The 23,949-nt window shown below is 46.2% G+C and overlaps 2 protein-coding genes and 1 long non-coding RNA gene across 5 annotated transcripts; 2 read left to right on the forward strand and 1 right to left on the reverse strand.

Annotated features, from left to right (window-relative positions):
- Positions 1 to 8: 8 nt before the first annotated feature.
- LOC128458368 (uncharacterized) lies at positions 9 to 4,154 on the forward strand. The gene is made up of 2 exons (XR_008342010.1): positions 9 to 3,095; positions 3,181 to 4,154. It is a non-coding gene; the product is annotated as an uncharacterized LOC128458368 (long non-coding RNA).
- Positions 4,155 to 4,929: 775 nt separating this feature from the next.
- On the reverse strand, positions 4,930 to 10,682 carry bri3 (brain protein I3). Of its 3 annotated transcripts, none has more exons than XM_053443171.1 (4): positions 10,278 to 10,682; positions 9,920 to 10,185; positions 7,881 to 8,034; positions 4,930 to 6,384 (listed from the first exon to the last, which is right to left on the reverse strand). In XM_053443171.1, the coding sequence occupies exons 2-4, from the start codon at positions 10,062 to 10,064 to the stop codon at positions 6,252 to 6,254; spliced, it is 432 nt and encodes a 143-aa protein (XP_053299146.1). In that variant the 5' UTR covers positions 10,065 to 10,185; positions 10,278 to 10,682; the 3' UTR covers positions 4,930 to 6,251. The 3 variants fall into 3 exon arrangements, with proteins under 3 accessions (XP_053299146.1, XP_053299148.1, XP_053299147.1); XM_053443173.1 differs by having other exon boundaries at positions 9,920 to 10,157; positions 10,278 to 10,681; XM_053443172.1 differs by having other exon boundaries at positions 9,920 to 10,160; positions 10,278 to 10,674.
- Positions 10,683 to 12,609: 1,927 nt separating this feature from the next.
- On the forward strand, positions 12,610 to 23,877 carry tecpr1b (tectonin beta-propeller repeat containing 1b). The gene is given in 27 exon segments (XM_053444338.1): positions 12,610 to 12,746; positions 12,924 to 13,030; positions 14,439 to 14,671; positions 14,757 to 14,939; positions 15,017 to 15,139; positions 15,246 to 15,368; positions 15,824 to 15,998; positions 16,144 to 16,244; positions 16,331 to 16,432; positions 17,470 to 17,597; positions 17,711 to 18,309; positions 18,480 to 18,595; positions 18,707 to 18,862; positions 18,948 to 19,097; positions 19,519 to 19,676; positions 19,935 to 20,062; positions 20,803 to 20,896; positions 20,993 to 21,089; positions 21,195 to 21,274; positions 21,359 to 21,415; positions 21,505 to 21,679; positions 21,768 to 21,903; positions 22,025 to 22,117; positions 22,201 to 22,223; positions 22,225 to 22,314; positions 22,530 to 22,649; positions 23,302 to 23,877. Coding segments are annotated over 25 exon segments (3,573 nt in total). The 5' UTR covers positions 12,610 to 12,746; positions 12,924 to 13,030; positions 14,439 to 14,446; the 3' UTR covers positions 23,443 to 23,877.
- Positions 23,878 to 23,949: the final 72 nt, after the last annotated feature.

Genomic DNA, 23,949 nt, shown 5'->3' on the forward strand with positions numbered 1-23,949 from the left:
CTGTGAGTGTGTGTCTGTGTGTGTGTGTGCGTGTCAGTGAGTCTACATCCGGCGTACATCTCTCCATCACTGGCTCAGCATTATGGTGGAATTCACTCTGAGTAAACCTGATACCACCTGCCCTCTCTGTCGCTCTCTCTTCATTCTTTTAGTTTCTCTTGTCGTCTGTTTGTCTGTTTATCTTCACATCTGATCATCTGATCACTTCTCTCTATGTTGTCAACACACGCCTCTCTCCTGATCTACGTTGCCATCGTTACCATAGGCATCCTCAGGGTATACACAAAAATCAAGACAAAGATACTAGCTCTGTAATATCTCAACAATACTCACACCTGCATCTTTAACTCTCTCTCTCGCTCTCTCTCTCTCTCTCTCTCTCTCTCTCTCTCTCTCTCTCTCTCTCTCTCTCTCTCTCCCTTCTTTTAAGGGTAAGGGTCGATCTCAGGGAAGTTTTATTTTTAGTGACTCACAAACCCCTGATTTGACTATATTTAAAGTATGCACACAGAAACACGCATAGAAACACACACACGCACACACACACACAGATACCAGAATAGACTTTGAGTGTGGGAAAAAGTTCCCTGCAGCTCTGTTGGACTTTAACACACGTGTTTATGTTGAGCTCAGAGTGTGAGTGTGTAGGTGCGGTCACGTGTTGGTATGCGCGTGTTTGCGCAATTGTGTTTAGGTTACTTAACATCTAGCTTGCAACTTTCACATTCATTACTGTGTGTGTGCTGTGTGTGTGTGTGTGTGTGTGTGGTTTGTGTGTGTGTGTGTGTGTGCGTGTGTGTGGAGGTGTGTGTGTGGAGGTGTGTGTGTGTGTGGAGGTGTGTGTGTGTGTGTGTGTGTGTGTGTGTGTGTGTGTGTGTGTGTGTGTGTGTGTGTGTGTGTGTGTGTGTGTGTGTGTGTGTGTGTGTGTGTGTGTGTGTGTGTGTGTGTGTGTGTGTGTGTGTGTGTGTGTTTGTCTGTTGAAATGATAATTCTGCCCCTGCGGTTTACAAGGATCATAACAATTTGTTTTGTGTGTTATTAGCTTAAGTACATTGTGTTTGTCTCTATTTGTGTCTTAGATGATCAGATTGCATTTCATGACTGATCCATCTCTCTGTCTGTGTTATCAGGGCTATTTCCACATAACTGAGTATAAGTGATGTGTGGGTCCAGAGAAGGAAAGCTGAGAGGAGGAGAGGAGACAGGAGGGCTGGGGGAGGTGGGGTTACCCTGGAATGCACTGTCACCACCAGAAAGAAATGCACCCTCACTGGTTTGGTGCTTTGCGTGGAGGAGAAGATAATGACTCACAGGAATAAATATATTTAGAGGATGGAGAGAGAAAGAGAGATCTGAGAGAGAGAGGCTTCCAGAGAAACTCAAAGGAGCGGACATGATTTTGACCTGAACGATCTGGAGACAGGACAGAAAGACGTGGTGGAGACAGTCCTGGTCCCCTGACTGAGCTGTGAGGCAGCATCTTGAATGAACACAACTCTGTATCAAACTAGAAATCATTCAATCAGTAAGACCTTATTGTTGAAACAGTTTTCATACGAACCAAATGTAACACCTCCCCACGCACACGTTCACTCACACACACACACACAGACACACACACACACACACACACACACACACACACACACACAAAGCAAGGCATTGAGAAATAAAGACAGGGAGGGAGGAAACGCTATCTCACCAATTTACAATGAGGAAACACTAGAGGTAGAGTTTAAAAAAAGAAAAGGAGAGCAAAAAAGTAGTAGAAATAAGGATAATCTGATTCTAACTGGGAATAGATGTATCTGGAGGGGGGGGGGGGGGTGAAACAATAAAGTACAGTGCATTCAAAGGACAATTTCCTGAAAATAATAAAATATTTACATTTTAAGGATGAAGAAAGAACAGGCTAAAATGTAAATAAATGGACAAATACATAAATCTCAATTGAATTCAGAATAAATGTTATTTAATAGAAATCAACATCTGTATATCACACGGCAGCGTTAACTTTCTGCACTATAATTATTTTTCAACTAGTAACACACAAGTCAAGGGAAACTACATACTGACCCGTCCATGTGAGAAAAGAAATGTGTCCTTTCCCAGCCCTGATTATTGCGTCATGATCTGTGATCCCAACATCTGCCTAGGACAGATGTGACGCTGTGTTGGTCATGTGGGAAAGACCAGGCTGCAACATCAGTCTCTATCTGCTCCTGACCCCTTGTGGAATATGTGAAGCACTGCAGGTTGCAGGCATTTTAAATACAGAGCCAAATCCTGCTGCCTGGAATATCAACTGTTAGTGTTTCTACTGCAACATTAAACAGATACAATAGTTTAATCTAGTGAGGGCAGTGATTTCAGATTAGGCAGTAAAAGATTTATATTGTACAGGACACGGGGATTCCAGACACAGGCCATGTTTATTCAATACACTGAATCCACTGAAGAAAAGGAGAAACTACAAACTCAATTGATTTGAAACACAGTCGGGCTTGTGTGTCTGTGCAGTTGCAGGTTAATGTGCTCCCTTGTCTCCAGTTTCATTGGCTGTCACACACACACTGTGGTTTCTGAGGTTCAACCACAACATCACAAGTTCACGACCACTGTGGTGCCGATATTCTGAAGTGGGGCAAATTGGGTTTCCTTTTGGTTTGCTCATTTACATGTGGATGTAGGTTGGGTGTAAATCCCATCTGCATCAATACCAGAGTTCAGTCTGCAAACGTGAGCAAGGAAAACGTACTAATTCAATATTCTGCCCCCGGGCCTGTGCTCACTGACTTGTCATGAGGAAACTTAATGCACTTGAGCAGACTTGAAATTCCAGAAGGTCCCGATTCCTCACGGTGTCTTGTGATGTGACGTCTTTCCCACGCTCTCCCTCACCCGGGTTCTCATCCAGCGTGTCCACTCCAGCTGCCTGAGATGTGAAACATGAAAGAAACAAGGCAGAAAAGGGGGTGATTGTTGTGTCCGTAGTGCAAAAGTGTTGTGGCTCCGCACTGTGTGATTGTGTGTCTGTTTTCTCCACAGGGAGCCCAGCCCAACGGCGTCTCCAGATCCCAACCGGCCTTCCTCGCGTGAGTCACAGACCAGGATGATTTGTTTTCTCTTGTTTTGCTGGGACACACACACTCATCACTTGTCTCTGCTGCTTTCCCACAGGGGAGGGAACCCGTTCGCCACGGTCCGGCTACGTCCGACCCTCACCAACGACCGCTCCGCACCGGTCATCTGATCCGTCCACGTCTCCGCCCGTCTTCAGGTCCTCCCCGGCCTCCTGTCGTCCTCACACCCAGGACGTGCAGCTCTGCCCTGCCTTCAACTGACCAGCAGCTGTTTCTGGTCCTGGATGAGACCGGACAGACGTCGGCCAGCACTGACACACAAAGTTAAACAAAACATGCCATCTGAATCCGGGATCCCCCTGACCGCTGCAAACTCTCCTGTGGAAGTGTTTTGGGAGCGTTTTCTTTACAGTTGCTCTTATATTTAAAATAATGTCTACTTTTGTCCTTCTGTGTGTGGTGGTGATATCTCCTTGACCACATTCTTTGCCTGCACCTGAGAGCTGACGAATAAAACCGGTCAAAGAAAAATATTTACGCCCGTTCATGTTGCTTGTGTATCGTGGAAACACAACTGTTAGAAAACATTTCTGCTGCCATAGGACAGAAGAAGAATGTACTTTTTGAGGACCTCTTGTGTTTTGGGGTCTTTATGAAAATGCTGCAGCATCTGGGATTGATTCTGAAATGATGTCGGCCGCCGCAGCGAGGAGAGAAAACTGCAAACATTCACAGAGATGCATCCTGAAGTGATCCGATCCTCATCTCCCTCTTGTATATAACTTTGTACAACAGACATCGATGTCCTTCGCCTGTAGAGACGCCTGTCGACTGTAGAGCTGGACGATCACAGAGACTTTTGCCTTAATGACCCACACGGTACAAACCTGCTGTAAAATACTATTTACCTGCTGCACCCTTCAGATTGTGGACATGAGCTGTGACATCCCAACAATCCCAGTGCAGTCGTTTCTGCTTTAATCATCACACACGGCACAGCCTGTAAACTCATCTTCCATATTACACCCTTACTAGAATGTGCTGTAAGAAAAATAAAGATTTATTTCTTCAGTTTGCTGTTTAAGTTGGTCGTGTTTGAGGATTTTACATTTTCCTCCACCAATCGAGGTCGTGTTTTAATCTGGGTGTTGTTTGTTTATAAGTAGGATGACACAGAAACTGCTGAATAGATTCACATGACATTTTGTGGAGGGATGGGGAAGTGACCCAAAGAGGAACCAGTTACATTTCTGTGTGTGAGTCCAGAAAGCTTGTTTTAATTTTGTTGCTTTTGTCAACATTTCTGTTCATTTCCCAGGGAAGAATTCATGATTCATTCAAGGTTGTGAAGCCTTTTCATTGCACAGCCCTGCAGCTGGACTGGTTTTGAGTCACTTGGTGAATGAGTAGTTAGTTCAGTTAGTGGCGGCTTCACAACAGGTCATGAAGGTTGTGTTTTCATCTGTCTCATTTGTTTGTTAACAGCTAGGATGATACAAAAACTATTCAATGGATTTCAATGAAATTTTGTGTTTCTTTAACATTTTGATGCATTTTTCAACACTTTCTTTTTCAGAGAATAATTCATGAATCTTGAAGAAAGCATACCAGGCTTTTTCTTAGGTTTAGGGACAGATATTTATGAGTGTTTGCAATTCAGTGCATTTAAATGTGGTTTTAATGTGGAATATGAATTTAAATGTAGTTTCATAAGCAGAGTGTTGGGGCTTGGCAGAGGTTTGAGCCACTCTAGTATTTGTTGTAATGAATTCCTTTGTATGAGCATCAACAACACACCTTCTGGATTTACAGAAGTAATATCAAATCAAGCAAGAAGTCCAAAAAGTGAAGTAGCATTCATTTTTTTAATTACAGTAACTGATATATAAAAAGTAAGAACCCTAATCATAAGAGCGTGCGTAGTGTGGATTTTAAAGCAAGATTCTTTTTTCTTTCTTTCTTTTTTTTTTTTAAATCCCTCCCGCCCAGATGCATGTCCTCTCTTCTGCCGTGGACAGGTACAGAACCTCCTGCTGTGATGGAAGACGTGGACACGGGAGAGGCTGCAGACACAGGGACACACGGAGACATTCTTGATTGTCTGGCTGGGAAGAACGGGGGCAGGGTGACTTGTCACGGAGGAGAGGACTAAGATAGAAGTCCAGAGATTATGCACGTTATTGAGAGACAGCATGCTTCCTTGAAGAGAACCGCCGCTCACGAGAGCTCCTCTGAAAGTGGGTAGAAGTCCGAAGTCAAACAGTGATTGAGGTTGTAAAGTCGAGGGCGTTTCAGATTGTGTGTACCTGAGTTCTGCATTGGCCCTGGAAAACGCACAACCCAGCAGAATAATCATCAAACAAAAAAAAAACGGTCAGTGCAAAATATGGCCCCAAAGAAATATCATATCATCAAAACGTTGGCAGAATGCTGCGGCCTTTCACTCCGACACGGGTCCATTGATTCAGACGGGACAGTTCACGTTCAGGGATCCTTACACAACATTTCCTTCCCCCCCCCCCATGTGTTGTTTGTGTTACTCCAGGTCACAATCAGCAATCCGCCACGAAAAAGAAGGGAGGAAACATTTCCAAATCAAAGAGATTAGCATTTCCTGTAAAAAAAGCTAATACATCGGGGATCAACCTGGGTACTGTTTCTAAGTTACTAAGCCCAGTGTTAACAAAACAAGATATATATACGCAGCGTGCCAGAGCGAAGAAATAAACCTTAAAAAAAAAAAGAGACGACATTAGCCTCGTTAATTCCGATTTGTCAAAAACACGAAGGAATCTGCTCGGGTCCTTGGATCGCTGAGCTAAATCTACAGAAGAAGTCATGACTGATGGAATCGGTGACGCTCACTCTGCATGTCGTGAAGGCACTGACGACAGCCGGACGCTCCCATTCGCTAGAGCACGTCCTCAACTAGCAGATGAAAACTGATTTCTACAAAAACCTTTGATTAAAAACTCACTCTGAAGTTTGTGACGACATCTCGATGATTTTCTTCTACACGACATAATGGCGACAGCAATGTGCAATATTGAGAAGGATAACAAAAAGAAGACACGAATATGCTGGATTATATATATATATATGTATATATATATGTGTGTGTGTGCACGGGGAGCACGAGCATGTGTGAGAGCTGCGGTTTGGTCCCTCTTAGCCGAAGGTGGTGCCACAGTTGGGACACCGCCTCTGACGCAGCGCGAAGCAGAAGAGGATCCCCAGAGGGAAGAAGAAGATGGCACACATGATCCCCAGGCAGGTGAAGTCATCCTCCAGGACACCGACTCTGCAACACACACACACACACACACACACACACACACACACGAGGAAGTATAAGATGATGAGCTGATGCAGTATCTTAGGTCAGGTGACTCTGCATGTTCTCCACCGTGTCAGTCCAAAGACATGCAGATTGTGGTTAAGTTAAAATGAGACTCTAAACTTGTCTGTTGGTGTGAATGAGAGTGTGAAAACTTGTTTATCTCGCTGGAGAGCAGTCCAGTGGTATTTATTGCCTCGTGTGAAAAATACCATGAAGAAGGAAGTAACTTATTTTTAAGGGTCTCATGACTGCAACCCGCTGACCAGCATTCCCAGTAAACCTAAATGAAAGGCTACTGTACTTTGGAGAACACTTCCTGTTCCTTCACTGTGTGCTGCTGTCACACAAGAAAGTTTTTGCATTTGCACAACTTTCTGTACACTCGTGCCAGGAAGTTGCCAGGATGCAAATACCGATGAACACTGTACCAACTTCCTTCAACTCTCCTGAGGTTTGGCATTTGTAGACATGCACCGTGACTGGGGCGCGTGTCTACTGTTACCACAAAGCTCTGTTACAATACAGAGTTGATACAAAGTGCTTTAAACCAAGTGATGAACAGCCAGATGAGGAAATGAATAATTGGGTCACAAAGCTGCTGAGAGTTTTCTCCACTTTTTAGGTCAATATTTCTAACGAGTCTTTTTCTGTCTTTAAAACAACATCAGCTTTCATTGCAGTATGTTAACTCTTATTAATCCTAAAAAATATAATTCAGAGAGTCTTAGTCATAAAAGTTACCTATAAACACAGTGGTTGAGCACATTCCTCATTACACCCACATAAATATCAGTCGACACCACTAACTAACTCATTCACCACATGACAGGAAATAATCCTGCAGCAGAGCTGACGTGAAACAAAACGAGGTCACAACCCGGTTGCTTAACTTCCTGGAGTGGATATATAGATCTCATTATACAATTTCAGACGGTGGACGAGAGTGCATGTGATTTCTATTTGGTGTTTGTGTGGATCGTGTCCTGTAGCCACCTTTAGCCCCGTGTGGTCACATGTTTTTAGGCTGAAATCATCTGACTGACAGGATGTTGACTCAAACACAATGAGACCAATGGGAAACCTTCTTTTTCTAAAAGTGAAAGTGATACTCGCCGGCATCTGCTCACATTTGCCCGTTCAATAAAAACGGGGGTTAGTCTCAGCGAGAGCGGCCCACTCGTGTTCAACCACGTGCTGATCGAGGGTCAGTGAACGCTCTCTTTTCCATCAGTTTCATCAATGAACTGAACTGTCCTCATCCCGGACGCCTGACAGTAAACTCACCGCCCAGTAGTGCATGTGTCGTCTTTGTGTATGACCTCTGTTAATCTGTTTTCTGATGTATGTACAGTAAGGCAACTAAAATAACCATATGATTGGTATAGTTATACCCTCCGTTATGCTATATATATGTTACCTGTGTGTGTGTGTGTGTGCGTGTGTGGGTGTATCCTCACCGGCAGGCAGGGCAGCCTCCCACCACCACTACAGAGGGCTGGATGATGGTGTATGTCCCAGTGTAGGGCTGCTGGGATACGGCAGGGGCCATCGGCCGTGCCCCAGTGTAGGGCTGCTGGGAGACGGCAGGGCCCATCTGAGCCGACGGGTACCCTGTGGTCGACACAAGGTGATGACACATGTTATTTTGGACAAGTAGTGTAATTATTTAAGGTTGGGTCATAGAAGAATTACTAATTTTGTGTTTAGATTTCTTTTCTTTATTCCTTCTCTTACTCAATCTGTGTGATTGTGAAATGAAACTCAGCAGTGACACAGATTTACTGAGGCTACACTTCCTCGCTGTAAACAGGTTTGGCAGCACAGACAGAGAAGACAAAGGACAAAGTGTCACATGACATTTTAAAACCAAGTTAAATTGAGCTTAGGCCGGTTGGAAGTCATCTGGAACTGAGGCTGGAGGATAAGGTCCAAGATTACGTCAAGGGTTAAAAAACATTCCCCACACTTCATATCGATAATAATCACAGTAACTTTTCACATCATTATTTACTTGAAGTTTAAAGACAGATCTTTGCTCCTAAATGACTGTTGTTGATATACAATGTTTTCCATTTGCAGAAAATGACAAACACTTGACAAACATCAAAACATTTGACAAGGTCGATCAATTACGTGTGACACCTCCTCACTGCGCTCACACAATGGACAAGCCTGGATTCTAACTTAGGTTTTATCACCCGGCCAGTTCTGGAACTAATCGATATGATGGTGCATGTAAATGTCACATGACCGAGTCCTACAATGCACTCTTTGTATTTAAGTTATATTCAGGGGAGCAGTGTTCACACGGATAAAGAGACTCGAGTCACGTCTGATCATTAGGTTTCTACAATCATGAGGTGACGGGAGAGAAATAAAAAAAAAAACAGGTCATGGCAAGTTTGGACACATGTGAGTGTTTTTGAAGAGGAGCTGGTTTTCAGGGACTTTTCTGTCGGTCTGTGTCGGTACGTGCACAACACAATGAACTTTGAGACCAAACGAGACTTCACCGAAATGTTTACCACTTCTTTTTCCTTTTATGGACGCCTCAAACTCCTAACTCGCAACGAAACCAGGAAATGACACGTGATTGCACAACATCTCAATTTAGTTTCAGGACAGTGATCGTTTTATAGATTCTGTTATGCGCTCAGAGTCAGATGATGATCCGATTCAAATGCAGCACACATGTACAGTAGAGGGCCCGAGGCTGCAGCAGCCCCACCACAGTGGTGGCTCTGTAAAGCTGCCTGCACCGTACCAACATGTCAACACGTTTCACATTCTGATGCTTCCTATAAAAACACAGGCCTCTGGGCGGGAAGAGTTCAGAATCAGAATCAGAAATATCTTATTGATCCTCAGGGAAACTGTGTTTTTATTTACCGCTCCAGCCAAGAATAGAAATGCATACAGACCAAGAGAATTAGAATAAATTGAAACATGAAATATGTGTTTCTTTTGTAGAATCGTATAAATATGTATGTCTATATGATTGTTATGATATATGAATGGGGGACAAATTTATGTAATTGATGAATATTGTACAATTACTTGTTTTTATCCTTGGTCATGTGACATGGGTCAGATGCATGTAGTGACGTGATGATAATAAAAAAATTATATAACGAAATATAAAATATAGCAAAGAGAATGTAATGTCAAAATAAATATTAAAAACAAATGTGCATAATATTACAATAAAGAAGTTGAAGTTTTGATTGACGCCAAAATGTGTCACTATCAACAACAGAACAGCTGCTGGCACATTGCGCATGCGCACCATTGGATCGGATAAACAACATAAATGAGCTTTTCACAGTAAAAACGTAAAAGTGTCAAATACGAAGCTTCATTATTCAGCCTCATAGAGTTGAACCACACAGAGTCAGACACGGAGGGTTTCACTCAGGCGGAGACGGAAGTGTGGAGCAGTCACTTCACTTCACTTCACTTCTGGGGTTAAACGTGTGCGACACACGGACACACTCACCCTGGGTGTCGGGGTAGGGGTACGGCGGCGGGGCCGGAGGCGGGATGGCCCCATAGCCGTGCGGCTGCGGGCCGTAATCGAACGCCCCCGGGCCGGCGACGTAGGCGGGAGGTCTGTCCTGGAGGAGCGGTTTGCTGTCCACCATCTCGGCCGACGTGCCGCCTCTGTCCTCTGTCCTCTGTCCTCTGGAACTTCAAAACTCCTCCGCGACACTCAGGGGCTCAAAGCGAAACTCCGGCTGCTTCGTGTCCAACAGAGAGAAGACGCTGCGTAAAAATGAAACTTCGTTCCTCTCCATGCGCCAACTTTGTCTCCCCCCCCCCCCCCCCCTCACACACACAAACACAACAATATTCACCCAAACGCGCAGTGTAGACACGGGAATGGTGCGAGTCCGGCGGGTCGTGGTTAACTTAACTCCATGTCCTCCTCGCTCTTGGTCCTTCGGTGCCAAAACAACAGTGATTGTGTGTCATCGCGGCGGGTTTTCACTCCGCTGGAAGTCAGAGAGGCTCGTTCCTTTCTGTCTGGATTGTCACAAGAGAAGAATCATGTGATGAGCCGCCTCTGCGCACTCTCGGGCTTCTTAAAGAGACACGACGGGGAAAGTACAGGCTGGAGGAGCTGGGGCTGCTGGAGGAGCTGGAGGAGCTGGAGGAGCTGCTGCTGCTGCTGCACTGCAGGGACTGGAGCCTCCTCTCAGAAACATTCCGGTTCCTCCACAGACAGGGGATCCAGACACCAGCCTCCAGCCTCTGGAGTTTGTTGGGTTAACAGTTCCACAGTTTCCGGTGGATCGAGGGCAGCACTGTTTACACTGGGACTTACATAATTGGTCCTCGTTACAAGTGGGCTACACTCGAGGTTGCATAATATTGACTCAAAAAGCACGAGGCTGCAGGTGATACACAGTGAGGAGACTATAGAAAATCCACTTATACGTTTATCAACATTTTATATTTGATGTTAGATCAAAGTTAGATGTCAACATGGAAAACAAAACAGTGGATTTTCTCCATTGTCTCGTCCATTATTCTTGAAAATGGACGAGATAAACAATATGTTTTAAAGATACATTCAAAATAAAGTGAACTCAACTAGAAAAATGGATACAAAAAATACCTAGTGACCTGTTATTCTTTAAATTGACAGTTACAACATTAATCTTGAAAAAATGTTGTTTTATTCTATCAGGAACTCGGGTTCCTGATCAGCACCAGGCTGTGATGAATTTCAAATGAACTGATTGCAGGGAACATGAAACAATGAAACCACCTCCATAGACAACAGTCAAATGTAAAATACATTTATTAACATTTCCGTCTGAGGCTGAAGACATCATCGTGCACCCTACAGTTGTTGATAAGCAGCTTTACAAACTGACCCCCTCAGTGAAATCCCCCCCCCACACACACACACTGAGGTCTGTAGTTAAAACCTGCTGGGTCAGAGGTGACACCGTCTCTGTCCAAGGTGCTGAACCTGGTACCCCCAAAGATGGAGGAGCTATCCCAGGAACTTGGTTCTCACCCTGACAGCAGATTAAACTCCTGTGAGGTCAGAATACGAACAAACAAACAAACAAATAGATAACGTCCTCGATGCTCACTCACTCACAGCGTGTAGTAAAGTGGTGTGAATTTCTGATTGATTATGATGATTACTTTAATATATAAAACTCAGGGTTAAGATAAAATAACAACACAGAATAGATTAAATAAACATGCACAAGCCCCCAAAAAGTATTCATGACTAACATAAAGACAACTTTACCTCCTGGATGTCTCCATAGTGTGTGAAGTCAAACCTAACATTTGATAAATCCAACATGAGCCTGCAAAATATATAGATGATATTTCTTGGGACGGATTTGATATTATTACCTCAGTAATATTCTCATATAGTGTCATTTAAAAAAACGTTATGTTTCTTAAAGGTTCATTGTGTAGAGTTAAGTGACATCTAGTGGTGGAGTTGTAGGTTGCAGCTGAATACACCTCACCTCACCCTCCCCTCCCGAACATGAAAGAGAACCTGTTGTAGCCTTCAGTTGTCATGAAAACTCAAAAGGTGTTTAGTTTGTCCCGTTTGGGCTACTGTAAAAAACATGGCGGCCTCTGAGGAGAAGACTCGCTCCCCATGTACATATAAAAGTATTTAAATATAAAGGTAAACATTCAATCTAGATGACACACACACATGAGCTCATCAGTAGGATCATTTTTCTGCCAGTAGATCCTATTCACCTAAATCTTACACACTGGACCTTTAAAACTTGATGAAAGCATCTTGACCCAGATGATGATGATAGATATAAAACTTTACTGTACTTAGAAACTTTTTCGACAGGATGTGAAACATGTTATTGATTCATTGATCCAGTTCTTCTTGTCCGTGCAGATTATCCTACACCTCAAATGTCCCGTTGTCCTTGAACGTGTCTTTGTTTTTAATCCTGTTTGTAGTATATAATATTTCAAAGCGTGTCCAAACGCGTAAAACCAAACCGTGCGCCTCAATAATTCATCCGGCGCTGGATGAATTATTAAAACATGCGCGTCAATCAGCTGCGGCCCGGTGGAAAAAAAATAATATATCAGCAGCTCCTGTGTTCGACCAATAGGAAAACAAGGGATGCCTCCTTCAGCCAATCAGAGGGACGCTTCCTCCATTTCCTGTTTAGGACAGTGGGAGCCGGACGGTCGCATTCCTCTGGTTCCATGGTGGGATTCGTGGGAATCGAACGCCGCTGCGGGTTTGAGCAGGAATGACGCTACTGTACTGCACCGCTGCAAAGCTGCTGCACATGACCGGGCCGCGCACGTAGGTGAGTGATGTGATTATGAATATGAACGTGCGTGAGGTTTGAGTGACGTGTGCACGGAAGATGTAAACAGCTTATAGGCACATTCGAATTGTATATGTGTGTGTGTGTGCTGCCACATATTTAACCTCCTTATTATATGTGTGTGTTTGTGTTTGTGTGTGTGTGTGTGTGTCCCAGCGTGGGCCTCGCAGGAGATGGCAGCTACCTGTCTGCTGTTACACCTGATGTCATGACGCGTCTGCTGATATTCCCTTGACAACCGCGGATCGGGTACCAATATTCAGGTGTGTGTGTCAGTGTGTGTGTGTGTGTGTGTGTGTGTGTGTGTGTGTGTGTGTGTGTGTGTGTGTGTGTGTGTGTGTGTGTGTGTGTGTGTGTGTGTGTGTGTGTGTATGTGTGTGTGTATGTGTATGTGTATGTGTGTGTGTGTGTGTGTGTGTGTGTGTGTGTGTGTCGCTGTACATGTATCTCTTCCATTGGTCTCCTGAGGCAGCTTCAGTCAGTCTGAACGCACATTTCTTCTCAGGGACAAAACAAACTGAGTCTTTCCACTGACAGTCGATCTGTGGCGGATTAGTATCAGTCGTTACAAGGGTCAAGCGGATCAGTGGGAATAAAAACAAGACTTCCGGTCAGCGATTTCACAGTAAAACTCTGGGTCACTTGAAAACTAAATGTCAGGTTTTAGATAAAGTCAGATTTTTTTTTTCATTCTATTTTGTAGTATTTTCTTTTTTTTAAAGAGAGTTAAATTCATAAGTAGCAGTTACTCAAATAAATATTGTTTTTCCCTATTTATAATTGATCAGTTATAACTGTTTTATTGTTAATCCCATATGAGGAAGTCCCCCTCCCACCTTTGAAGCAAGTCACACACTGCCACATGTTTGGCTACATATGAAGTCTGAGGTTCATGTGAGAAGTTTGAGGATAAAGTCAAAGTAAAGTATTAAGAATAAATTCAGACTTAATTAAAAGTATTAGTTTCATATCTGCGATTTCAGAGTCATCACTGAAAAATCATTATTTTATTACTCTCACACATTTTGGCTCTTATTACTTCCGACAAGGAGTTAATGTTTTCATCCATATTTGTTTGTCTGATAGTTAGCATGATTACACAAAACCTATTGGACAGAAAAATTGTTTTCATTATATTTTTGTGCAGATCAGAATCCAGGGCAGATTCAAGAATGTATTTCGTTCTCTTTAAAGAGATTTTTCAACATTTTTGTGAATTTCCAAAGAAACGATACAGAGATCTTTATGAAATAAATCATAAGCATATGCTGAGCGCTAATTTATTTTAACAGATGACTGACAGATGAGTATTTTCAGGGGGATGAACTTATTCGTTCAAAGAATATTCCTTTCAGCTATATCAGAGAATGGATAGTTTGCCTGACTTTAATGTAAATAGTTTGCAGAGTGTGTATGATGTGTGTAGTTGGTAGGTGTTTGTGCAGTATGGTGATAAAGTGGCCAATCAGCCTTAGAGCAGTTATTCTCTCTCCATGTGTGATTTACAGTTATTTAGATTATTATGGTGATGCAAACTACCAGCATGGGAAAATAACACACCCAGCTCATGTTTACTTATGTTCATCATACTTTCTCAGATTATCAATAAAGCTGAATCACACACATTCATAAAATATAGAGCTGAAGTGATCTCTACTTGTCTGTGTTCAGGGTCCATCATGGCCATCACGCTGCTGTGGGCCGTGGACGTGTACGGCCGGGTCTACAGCCTGTCCACGGCCGGCCAGCGCTGGGAGCGTGCAGACGACATGCTGCTGGAGCTGAAGCGCGTCACTGCAGGGAAGGGGCGCTGCTGGGGCATCGGCTGTGACCACCGCGTTTACCTCAACATGATGCCCAGTGAGACGTCCATCCGCTTCCGGGAGGAGACCTATGAGAACCAGGTCCGCCCTGCCTCTCTGCTGCTGCACAGATTAGATGGAGAGGCTACACGTGTTCCTACATTCTGCTGTTTGTGTGTGTTGTCAGAGGTGGAACCCAGTGGACGGCTTCACCGACACGCTGCTGCCCACCGACCGCTGGCCGTGGAGCGACGTGACTGGGATGAATCCCCAACCGCTCCACAGCTTCCAGTTGCCCTCCCGCAGCTGGGAGTGGGAGGGAGACTGGTATGTGGATCAGACCTGTGGAGGGGATCCCAGCCAGACTGGGGTGAGAAAGCACACATGGCCTTCTCTTTTAGTTCTGGTCGCCTCTCTATCGTTCTCATAAGGTCTTCCTCTCCGCAGGGCTGGGAGTATTCGGTGGATTTCCCAGCCAACTTCTCCCCGGACAAGAAGTGGAACTCCTGTGTTCGGCGCAGGCGTTGGATCCGCTACAGGAGATACATCACACAAGGCAGCTGGGCAAAGGTTTGGATACTGTCTTTATATCTGTGAGATCCCTTTGGTTGTCCCAGTTGAACGCTCAGTGTTGAGTAGGTGAGGTCACATGTGAGACTGAGGTTCTGCTCTTCAGATCCCACTGGACCATCCCAGTAAACCTCCGCTGCCACTCTGCGACATCAGCTGCGGTGGCTGGGAGATGAGCGACCAGTCTGGAAGGTATCCCTACCTCTGGGGCGTGTCCCAACAAGGACAGGTCAGTCTACTGCCCCAACACAAGTTATCTCCTCTGTTGTCTGTTATTTACTTAAATCAGGATAACATGCTGCTTTGTGGTTTTGTTTGGTTTATTCTCGTGTGACGACTTCTCTGCATAATTCTGTTGTAAACGTAACACTTTAATCAAAATGTATTATGAACGAATAAATGCCAGTAGGGTTTATTTTAAAAAGTACTTTTAATTTCTTGTTATGATGACAAGCACAGTAAATATATGACACTGTCAGGTACTGTAATAACAGACCTGGTTTGAGTGAAGCCAACTTCCAATTTGTGACCACAAGGGGGCAGCATGACTTCATGTGACTTTCAGAGTCTACACTGAGGGTCTTATTTCGTCCTGTTTAATGAACATTGTGTCCAGTGCACGTTTTTCCAAACACAATTTAAAATCCCTGTCAGTCTGATCCTGTGAGCCCTCGTCCCCTGCAGGTGTGGTTCAGGGAGGGCATCCACCCTCGGGTGCCAGAGGGCTCCAGCTGGGAGGAGGTGGAGGTGCCCAAGGAGGTGGCTCAGTTATCAGCTGGACCTGGAGACCTGCTCTGGGCTTTACTCTGGGATGGAAACCTGCTGGTCCGTACTGGCCTCAGCCTGGACAGTCCCACTGGTCAGCGTTCAGCACAGCTCACATCCATTGTTTTAATTGAATGCTTTAATTTAATCACATTAATGCTTTAGTTTTGTTAACATGAGATTATCACATTGAATGATGACGGTTTGCTCACATGAGGCCTTGTGGTGTTTTCCTTCAGGCACATCGTGGCTCGAGGTGGACTCACCAGTGAAGGAGGTTGAAGCGCTTCATGTGGCGGTTGGTGTCAGTGTGGTCTGGGTGGTCACCAAGGATTTCAAGGTGAATCAACGCGCCTCAGGTGTAGCCGTACAGCTGTGGTTCAGATGTGTATTTAAATATGTGTGTGTGTGTGTGTGTGTGTCAAGGTGTGGTTCCGGCGTGGTGTGAACTCTCACAACGCCTGTGGCTCCGGCTGGATCAGCATCGGGGGGGAGATGATGATGGTGGACGTCGGACTCAATGATCAGGTTAAACAAATTCTGCTGCACACAAAAAAATTACTTAAAAGTCGTAGATTGTCTTTCCTCAATACTTTTATACTGAAGAGTGTTTAGTTGGTTTTTGTGTGGTCTGACCCTTTTGTTTGTTAATTAGTGGGATTACACAAAAACCACTCGACCAATTCCCATGAAGTATGGACGAGATGAGACTCGACCCTTCAGTTGCAGAACCAATTGAAATCCTAAGAAGGGAGATGTGCAGATGTTTTATTTGTTTGTATTTTCTGATACTTAATTATTCAGTATTTACTTTCTTCAGACTTTGTGACTCCCTCCAGTCTCGCTCTAGCCAGCTTCTTTCTGTCCCCCCCCCCCACACTTCGGGCAGATCCTCTTCCCCCTCTTGTTGGATCCGGTTTCAGGACAAACCAGATCAGGACTGGGGGGTGGGGGTGGGGGGGGGGGCTGAGAGGCTTCAGTGCTGAGGACTTTGCTGGCACTGCAAACCCACATCTCACACCTGCCTCCTGCCTCTCACCCCCCCCCCCCCCTCCCCCCACACACACCCCCAGCTCCTTCTACCTCTGGCCTCTGAGTCCTGCCCTCCGGCGGCCGCCCTGTAACACGAGCGCGAGGCGGTCGTTCCAGCCAATGTCCCGGCAGCGGCACCTCCGGCCCGGCCTTATATATCCCCAGACTATATTCCCACTGGCCTGACCTATGGGAGGCTCCCTAATTAGACGCTGGCCAAGCTGTCGTCATCATATCCCATCTTTCATATTTCAGGGCTGCAGTTATGGATATGGCTTGTGTGAGGTGGCAGGTGCCTCAGTTACATTATATGTCCTTATAAAGTAACAGTCACTGTGTCCTACTACCGCCCCGGAGGCCTCTTTGAACAGTGAATCCCATTTTATTTTATTTTATTTTATTTTGAAGTATATCTATTCTTACTAACAATGGTCCATGCGAGTGACTTTGTGTAACATGAAGCCTAGAGTGTCAGAGTGTGCGTGTCATTGTTGTTCCCCCCCCCCCCCCCCCCCCCCCCCCCTGTCTGGCAGGTGTGGGCGGTTGGTGAGGACCGCGGCCTGTACTTCAGAATCGGTGTCAGCCCGTCTGAACCGAGCGGGAGCGGCTGGATTCCTGTTTCTGGCCAATGGGGCGACAGTAAAAAGGTGGTTCCAGTCAGGTCTGTGTAAATAATTTAGTTTGAACCGACACACGAGGAACAACGTTTGCATACAGATTTCTGTTTGTGCGTATTGTAACGACTCGTATTTCTCCTGCTCTGCTGCTGAATAGAGACGACTGTGCGTTCAGTGGTCACCTGACCAAGGCCTCACAAGGCTCAGTTCTGAGCTGCACTGACTCGGACTCGGAGTTGGGTCCTCCTGACCCGCAGAGCCACTCAAATGAAACCCCGGTCCCGGAGGCAGCAGCCCCCTCTGTCGTCCCTCTAGGAGGAGCAGCCTCCCCGGAGGCAGAGGGCGCCCCTGCACCCTCCCAACAGGATGCCCCCAAACCCTTCATCCCCGCCAGCGACAGCTTCATCAACAGCCTGGTGTCCGACCGGGACAAAACCTCCACATCGCAGCCGACCATCACGGAGACACCGCAGGACGAGGTCGAGGACAAGCCCCCGGCGCCGATACTCTTGACCCCGGAGGCTGCGGGACATGAGGTCCCCTGGATGAATGTGGATCTGGAGGGGGCGGAGGCAGCCCGGAGTGCACAGGCGCGGGGCGCTTCATTGGTTGACGGCGGAGCTGCCACCTACGCGATGGGGACTCTGGAGCCTCAGCAGGGGGTCGGAGAGGAGGACGGACCAGTGTGGGCCTGGATCTCCGGTGGAGGCTGCGACGTGGATCCCAGTTCAAACATCAGCTGGCTTAGTCCCACAGGTATATAGAAAACCAGTGTGCACTGATTTTTACATTTTCAGTGACAATTTAAAAACAAAATGTGTTATTTGAATGTTGTACACTATCTGTTTGTGTTGCACTTGTATATATAGATGTGCGTGTCACCTCTGTGTGTGTGTGTAAATGTCTGACCTGTGTGTGTGTGTCAGGTCCTCTCACCAGCTCTCTGTCGCTGACTCCAGTTCAGTCGGCAGCTTGGAGCGAGCAGCAGCAGCAGCAGGAGCACAGAGAGGAGATCAGCAGGAAACCGCTGGAGCGAAGCAACGTGAGACGGGTTCAGCAGCTTTCTGTCTTCATCTGCACTCGTCTCCTCTCCTGTCACATTGAATCACACCTCACACGAGCTCCCATCTTTGTCCCCCCCCCCCCTTTCCAGTCGGTGTGGGTGCGTAAAGGTGCGCTGCGCTGGTGGCGAGACTGGAAGCCGCAGCGCTGGGTGGACGTGGGCGTCGCCCTGGAGCAGTCCACCAGGTGTGACGGCAGGAAGGACAGCATCTTCTTTGTCTATTACACACAGTACGACGAGAAAAAGGTTGGTTCTGCTTTCAAATCGTGGTCAGCACCTGGATGTCATCAACGGGACAACTATCACATGACTGTATCTTTTTTATTTCCAGTACCTCCACGTGTTCATAAGCGAAGTGACGGCTCTGGTTCCAGTGCTCAGGGACAGCCACTATGCCTTCGCTGTGTACACAGCCCAAAGGACCAAACAGAGGTGGCCTCTGGTTCTGGCAGCACAAACTGAGAAGGACATGAATGACTGGGTAAAGCAGAAGCATCTTGAACATCCCTCAGTGGAGTGCTAACATCCGCCATGGCCCACAAGTCCCTGATGAGACCAATAGATTCACTCGATCCGGATTTTTATTTGGATCAAATTGCACACTCATAAATATCAGTTCCCCTAACACACCTCTATGAAATCCATGAAATCCATGAAATATTCAGTGAAATCAATGAAAATGTGGAAAAACATCTCAGAATTTTAAAGAAAATGGGGGGGGGAAATCCATCACAAATATGTAATGGGTTCTTCCCCGACCCAAACCACATCCTTCCAACAAGATTAATGATAATCCATCCAGTGGTTAGCAAACAAACAGACGGGGGTGAAAACACATGTTTATTTTTCCGGTGAGTGTTTACTGATCACGTTCCCCTGGTGTTTCCTGGTCTTTTCTCCAGCTGTGCTTGTTGTCCGACTGTTGCTGCGAGTCTCGTGGGATCTCAGGGTCCCCGTCCAGACACGCCCTGTGGGCCACCACCTCCAAGGGAGACATCCTGGTCCACGAGCCGGCCTTCTCCCTGGAGGCCTCTGCACACGCGCTGGCCTGTGACCTCATGTGAGACTCACACCAAAGACCAGGCGCCATATTGTCTTCTCACGTCCTCTTTCTTGAAACCTTGACCTTGTTTCCCCATCAGCTGTTCCTTCAATCACTGACATGCTAACCCCCCCCCCCGCCTCTGCCTGATGAAAGTAGTTGATATTTGAGCGGCTGCTTGTCTCTTTCACTCTGTGTGTGACAGCACTTTCTCCTCTGCGCGTGTTGAAGTGTTAACATGCTAACGCGTGATGCTTCCGCTGTCTGGTGCTGCAGGTTCTGGCGGCAGGTCCCGGGACACCTGCGCTGTGTAGAGACTAACAGTCTGGGGCTGGTGTGGGGCGTCGGGTGGGACGGCACCGCCTGGGTCCACAGTGCCCAACACGGGCAACAGCCCACCCCTGGTAAACCTGCCCCTGTAGATACATGATAGATATGTAAATGCTTTATTTCCCCTATTATTGAATTCACATATCATCCTTAGAAGGAGGCTCTTCTCCTTTATACTGATATTTATCTATCTTTAATGGGTCCTTTGAATGTGACTCATATATATTTATTATTACTATATTTCATTTATTGGTTGATTAGACATTAAATTAAACATTAGATTTATCTAGGGCCATTTATTGAAAAGAAGGTTTTGAATAATGTTAAATAAAATGAATGTGTTTATTAAGAAGGAGTAAAAAGTATGATTTCTTAAGAAATTACTAAGTAACTTTTAAAAAAGTCCTTATGCTTGACTATATAGCTCCAACAAACAATTCAAATTATTTCAAAGACAAGCAATTTTAAAAAGGTAGTTTATGGTTCGGGTAATTTGTTAGGGAAATTGATATTTATATACTAAATGTGTATTCCATAATCTATTATTGTTAAAATTGTCTATAAATATCCCCAAATCATTAGCTGGAGAAATACTTACTACAAACGTCTGGCACTTTTAATGTCTAATTAACTCACAAACGCATAAAGCAGAATCAATGTACTCTTCTCTTGCTTGTTGTTCCGTGTGCAGCTGCTTGAGCATGGATCTAAAACCTCCCGTCTGTCTCAGTCGTATCCACATGAAGGCAAACGAGTGTGAAACTAATCTCATGAACTTCATCACAGCTCTGTCCACGTCTGTGCTCCCCGGCAGGAGAAGCTGTTCCGACGCAGCAGCAGACGGACGCCAGGAGCGTTCATGTGTATGAGAACCAGCGATGGAACCCGATGGCAGGATACACAGACAAGTAGGAGCCTTTCCCCTTTCAGTGCTCGTTTGAAGGCTGTTGGCTCGACTCTCTCGCTAAAACATTTTTTGGCTTTGGTTAAACGTGTTTCTCCAGAGGACTCCCCACGGACCGGCCCATGTGGAGTGACGAAGGCGGGCTGAAGGAGTGCACCAAGGGCAGCACACACCCGCCCTCCCCTGAGTGGTCCTGGGTGGGTCCCCTCCTAACGTTAAATCCCACACACACACACACACGTTTCATTTCTTCTTTTCTTTTACATCACCGTCTAATTCTCCGCCATCGACTCGTGTCTCAGGTGTCAGAGTGGACCGTGGACTTCAGCGTCCTCGGGGGGACAGACAAAGAAGGGTGGCAGTACGCTGCAGACTTCCCTGTGTGAGTGACAGCATCTTCTCAGGACCTTGACTCAGAGAAAGACAAAATGAAAGCAGCCATGTAACGTGTGTCTATGTCCTGCAGCACCTTCCATGGCCACAAAACCCTGAAAGACTTTGTCCGGCGCAGGAGATGGACGAGGTAATCGCACTCACTTGAACATTTCCGTTCAGTTTTTTTAAATTTCACCGTTTTCTTCATCATCAGGACGATCACCTTGTGTGTTCCAGGAAGTGTAAGATCACGTTGAGGGGCCCGTGGCAGCAGGTCCCCCCCATCCCACTGAGCGACATCTCTCTGATGCCGTGTCTGGCCCAGAGCCGGATGGAGGAGGTCCCCGTCTGGGCCCTCAGCGACAAGGGAGACGTCCTGTGTCGGCTGGGAGTCAGCCCCCACAACCCGGCGGTGAGGAAGCTGTGCAGAATACGTCCTCACGCCTCTTCTCCACAAACACTGCATTCGCTAAGTAACTCCGGTGTGTCTGACCTCACAGGGAAGCTCGTGGCTGCACGTCGGCACGGATCAGCCGTTCAAGTCCATCTCCATCGGTGGAGCCAACCAGGTGTGGGCCATCGCCAAGGATGGAGCCGTGTTCTACCGAGGCTCCGTGTCCCCGCAAAACCCTGCAGGTGAGTCGAGGACCTGAAGCTCAGTGTGACACTGTATGAGCCACAGAAAAGCCCAGTAAAGGTTTTATCAATCAAATGATCCAAATGAAGCCCAACACCCGGCGTTGTCGTCCCTCTACAGGCGAATGCTGGTACCACATCCCGTCTCCTCTGAGGCAGACCCTCAGGCAGCTGTCCGTGGGCCGGACCTCTGTCTTCGCTGTGGACGAGAACAGTGAGTGGAGTTTGTTTTTCAAACACTTGAGAATTGTAGAATGTGAATTCAGATGGTATCGAACTCGTTTTGCTGTCCTGTAGGTAACCTGTGGTACAGACAGGGCCTCACGCCTCACGCCCAGCTACCCTCAGGGCTCCGCCTGGGAGCTGATCTCCAACAACGTCACCAAGGTTTCTGTCGGGCCGCTGGACCAGGTCAGTATCACTACAGCCTGCCTCACTGTGGTGTAGACAGGAAGTGGAGGCAGGAAATGACTTTGTCAAGGTTGTATTTATTTAAGCCATAAACCTCAGGGAGCTAGAACACAGTGAGGAGGGTGACGCTCGCCTCGGCCATCGAAGACGAGGAGTAATAGGAAGAAGAAACCGTGACTAGGTGGCGTTCGGCTCAGTGCTCTTGTTCTCTCCAGGTGTGGATCATAGCAGACGCAGTTCCTGGTTTCCCTGCTGAGACCGGGGGGGCCGTCTGTCACCGGCTGGGGGTGGGACCTGTGCAACCCAAGGGCCAGTCCTGGGACTATGGTCTCGGGGTGAGTGCGGTAGCATTAAATGTAGCTCCTCCGATTCCCATTTCATCCAACAGTCCCCTGATGAAAGCACCTGTAAATTCAATAGATCCGGTTTTCTATTTGGATTCTGCACCAAATTGCACACACTCATAATAATCAATCTCTTAAAGACTCTCCTTGTCAAATGATATTTTCATGTTGTAAGCAAATAAAATAAAGCTTGGTAGACCATCTTGTCCAATTTCTGAAATTATAGATTTGCTGAATTTCAACAAATGCAGCTCAAAAGTGTAAAGTTTCATATTGTGATGAAGTAATTTCCTTTAATTAAAAGTCACTCAAACAGGAGTGAATGGTGCATTTGTTAGGGACTATTTTCAGTAGAGGACTGATACGTGTTTTTGCAAAAAGTATTTTTTTTAAAACAGGTCGGTGTGGGATCAACTCAAAATATATGGCAGTGCCTACATGTTGTGTTAATTAATGTTAATTATGTTAATCATTAAAATCCAGATAAAATTAAAAAAAACAACAGTAATTTATCTGTTTGCCAGTTTAATTCATTTAAAACACGTCTCCTGTATATCGTGGCCTTACAGTGCATCGATCCTCCTGAAACCTCTGTGTGATGAAGATGTTTCAGCTTCATCTTCTCTGTGTTTCTGATTTCCAGGGAGGATGGGAGCACATCAGTGTGAGGGGGAACTCAGCAGAGGCTCCTCGAGCCCCCCACCCTCCACCTGCCGGACCTCCACGCAGCCCGCTCCCCCCGCGGCCTCCGACACAAGCGAACGGGGACGCCGTGGGAGTGTAGCAACCCCCCCACACACACACAAACACACACACACACACACACACACACACACATCCTCCTCTCCTGCCCTGTTTGTGCCTGGATCTACATATCTTTCCTCCTCAGACCAATTACCACAGGCACTTACCCCCTTAATACAAAGGGAACTGCACAATCTCTTACATTTGGTTTGGACTGGACTCTCGTCGATGGATGAATGTTACTCACTGACCCGACTCGTTTCCCTGGTGTCGGCTACAGCGTGAACAAAACAGACGAGGGAAGCACAAGAGCATTTAAAGAAGGATGGCTGTGGTGGGAGAAGAATTTCACAGTGAGTGCATGTGTTGGTTCTGATGAGGCGTTGGCTTCTGGGTGTTTTTTTTGGGGGGGGGATCTAGCAATAGCTTTTATTCTTCTATTCGATATCCTGTGAAAACCTTAGAGGGGGGGGGGGGGGGGGGGGAGGACTTCCATTAAGGGCTGAGGTGTGGGTCCCAAACTAACTCGTCTTGGTTTCTAGACTCT

This window comes from Pleuronectes platessa, chromosome 16, assembly GCF_947347685.1.
Source record: "Pleuronectes platessa chromosome 16, fPlePla1.1, whole genome shotgun sequence".
Lineage (NCBI taxonomy): Eukaryota > Metazoa > Chordata > Actinopteri > Pleuronectiformes > Pleuronectidae > Pleuronectes > Pleuronectes platessa.

Excerpts from the sequence above, each read along its gene's own strand:
- bri3 (XM_053443171.1), bottom strand. The coding sequence starts at position 10,064 with ATGGTGGACAGCAAACCGCTCCTCCAGGACAGACCTCCCGCCTACGTC. Across the intron at positions 8,035-9,919 it reads CCCCTACCCCGACACCCAGG|GGTACCCGTCGGCTCAGATG; the intron begins GTGAGTGTGTCC and ends TGTCGACCACAG. Across the intron at positions 6,385-7,880 it reads GGAGGCTGCCCTGCCTGCCG|AGTCGGTGTCCTGGAGGATG; the intron begins GTGAGGATACAC and ends TGTGTGTTGCAG.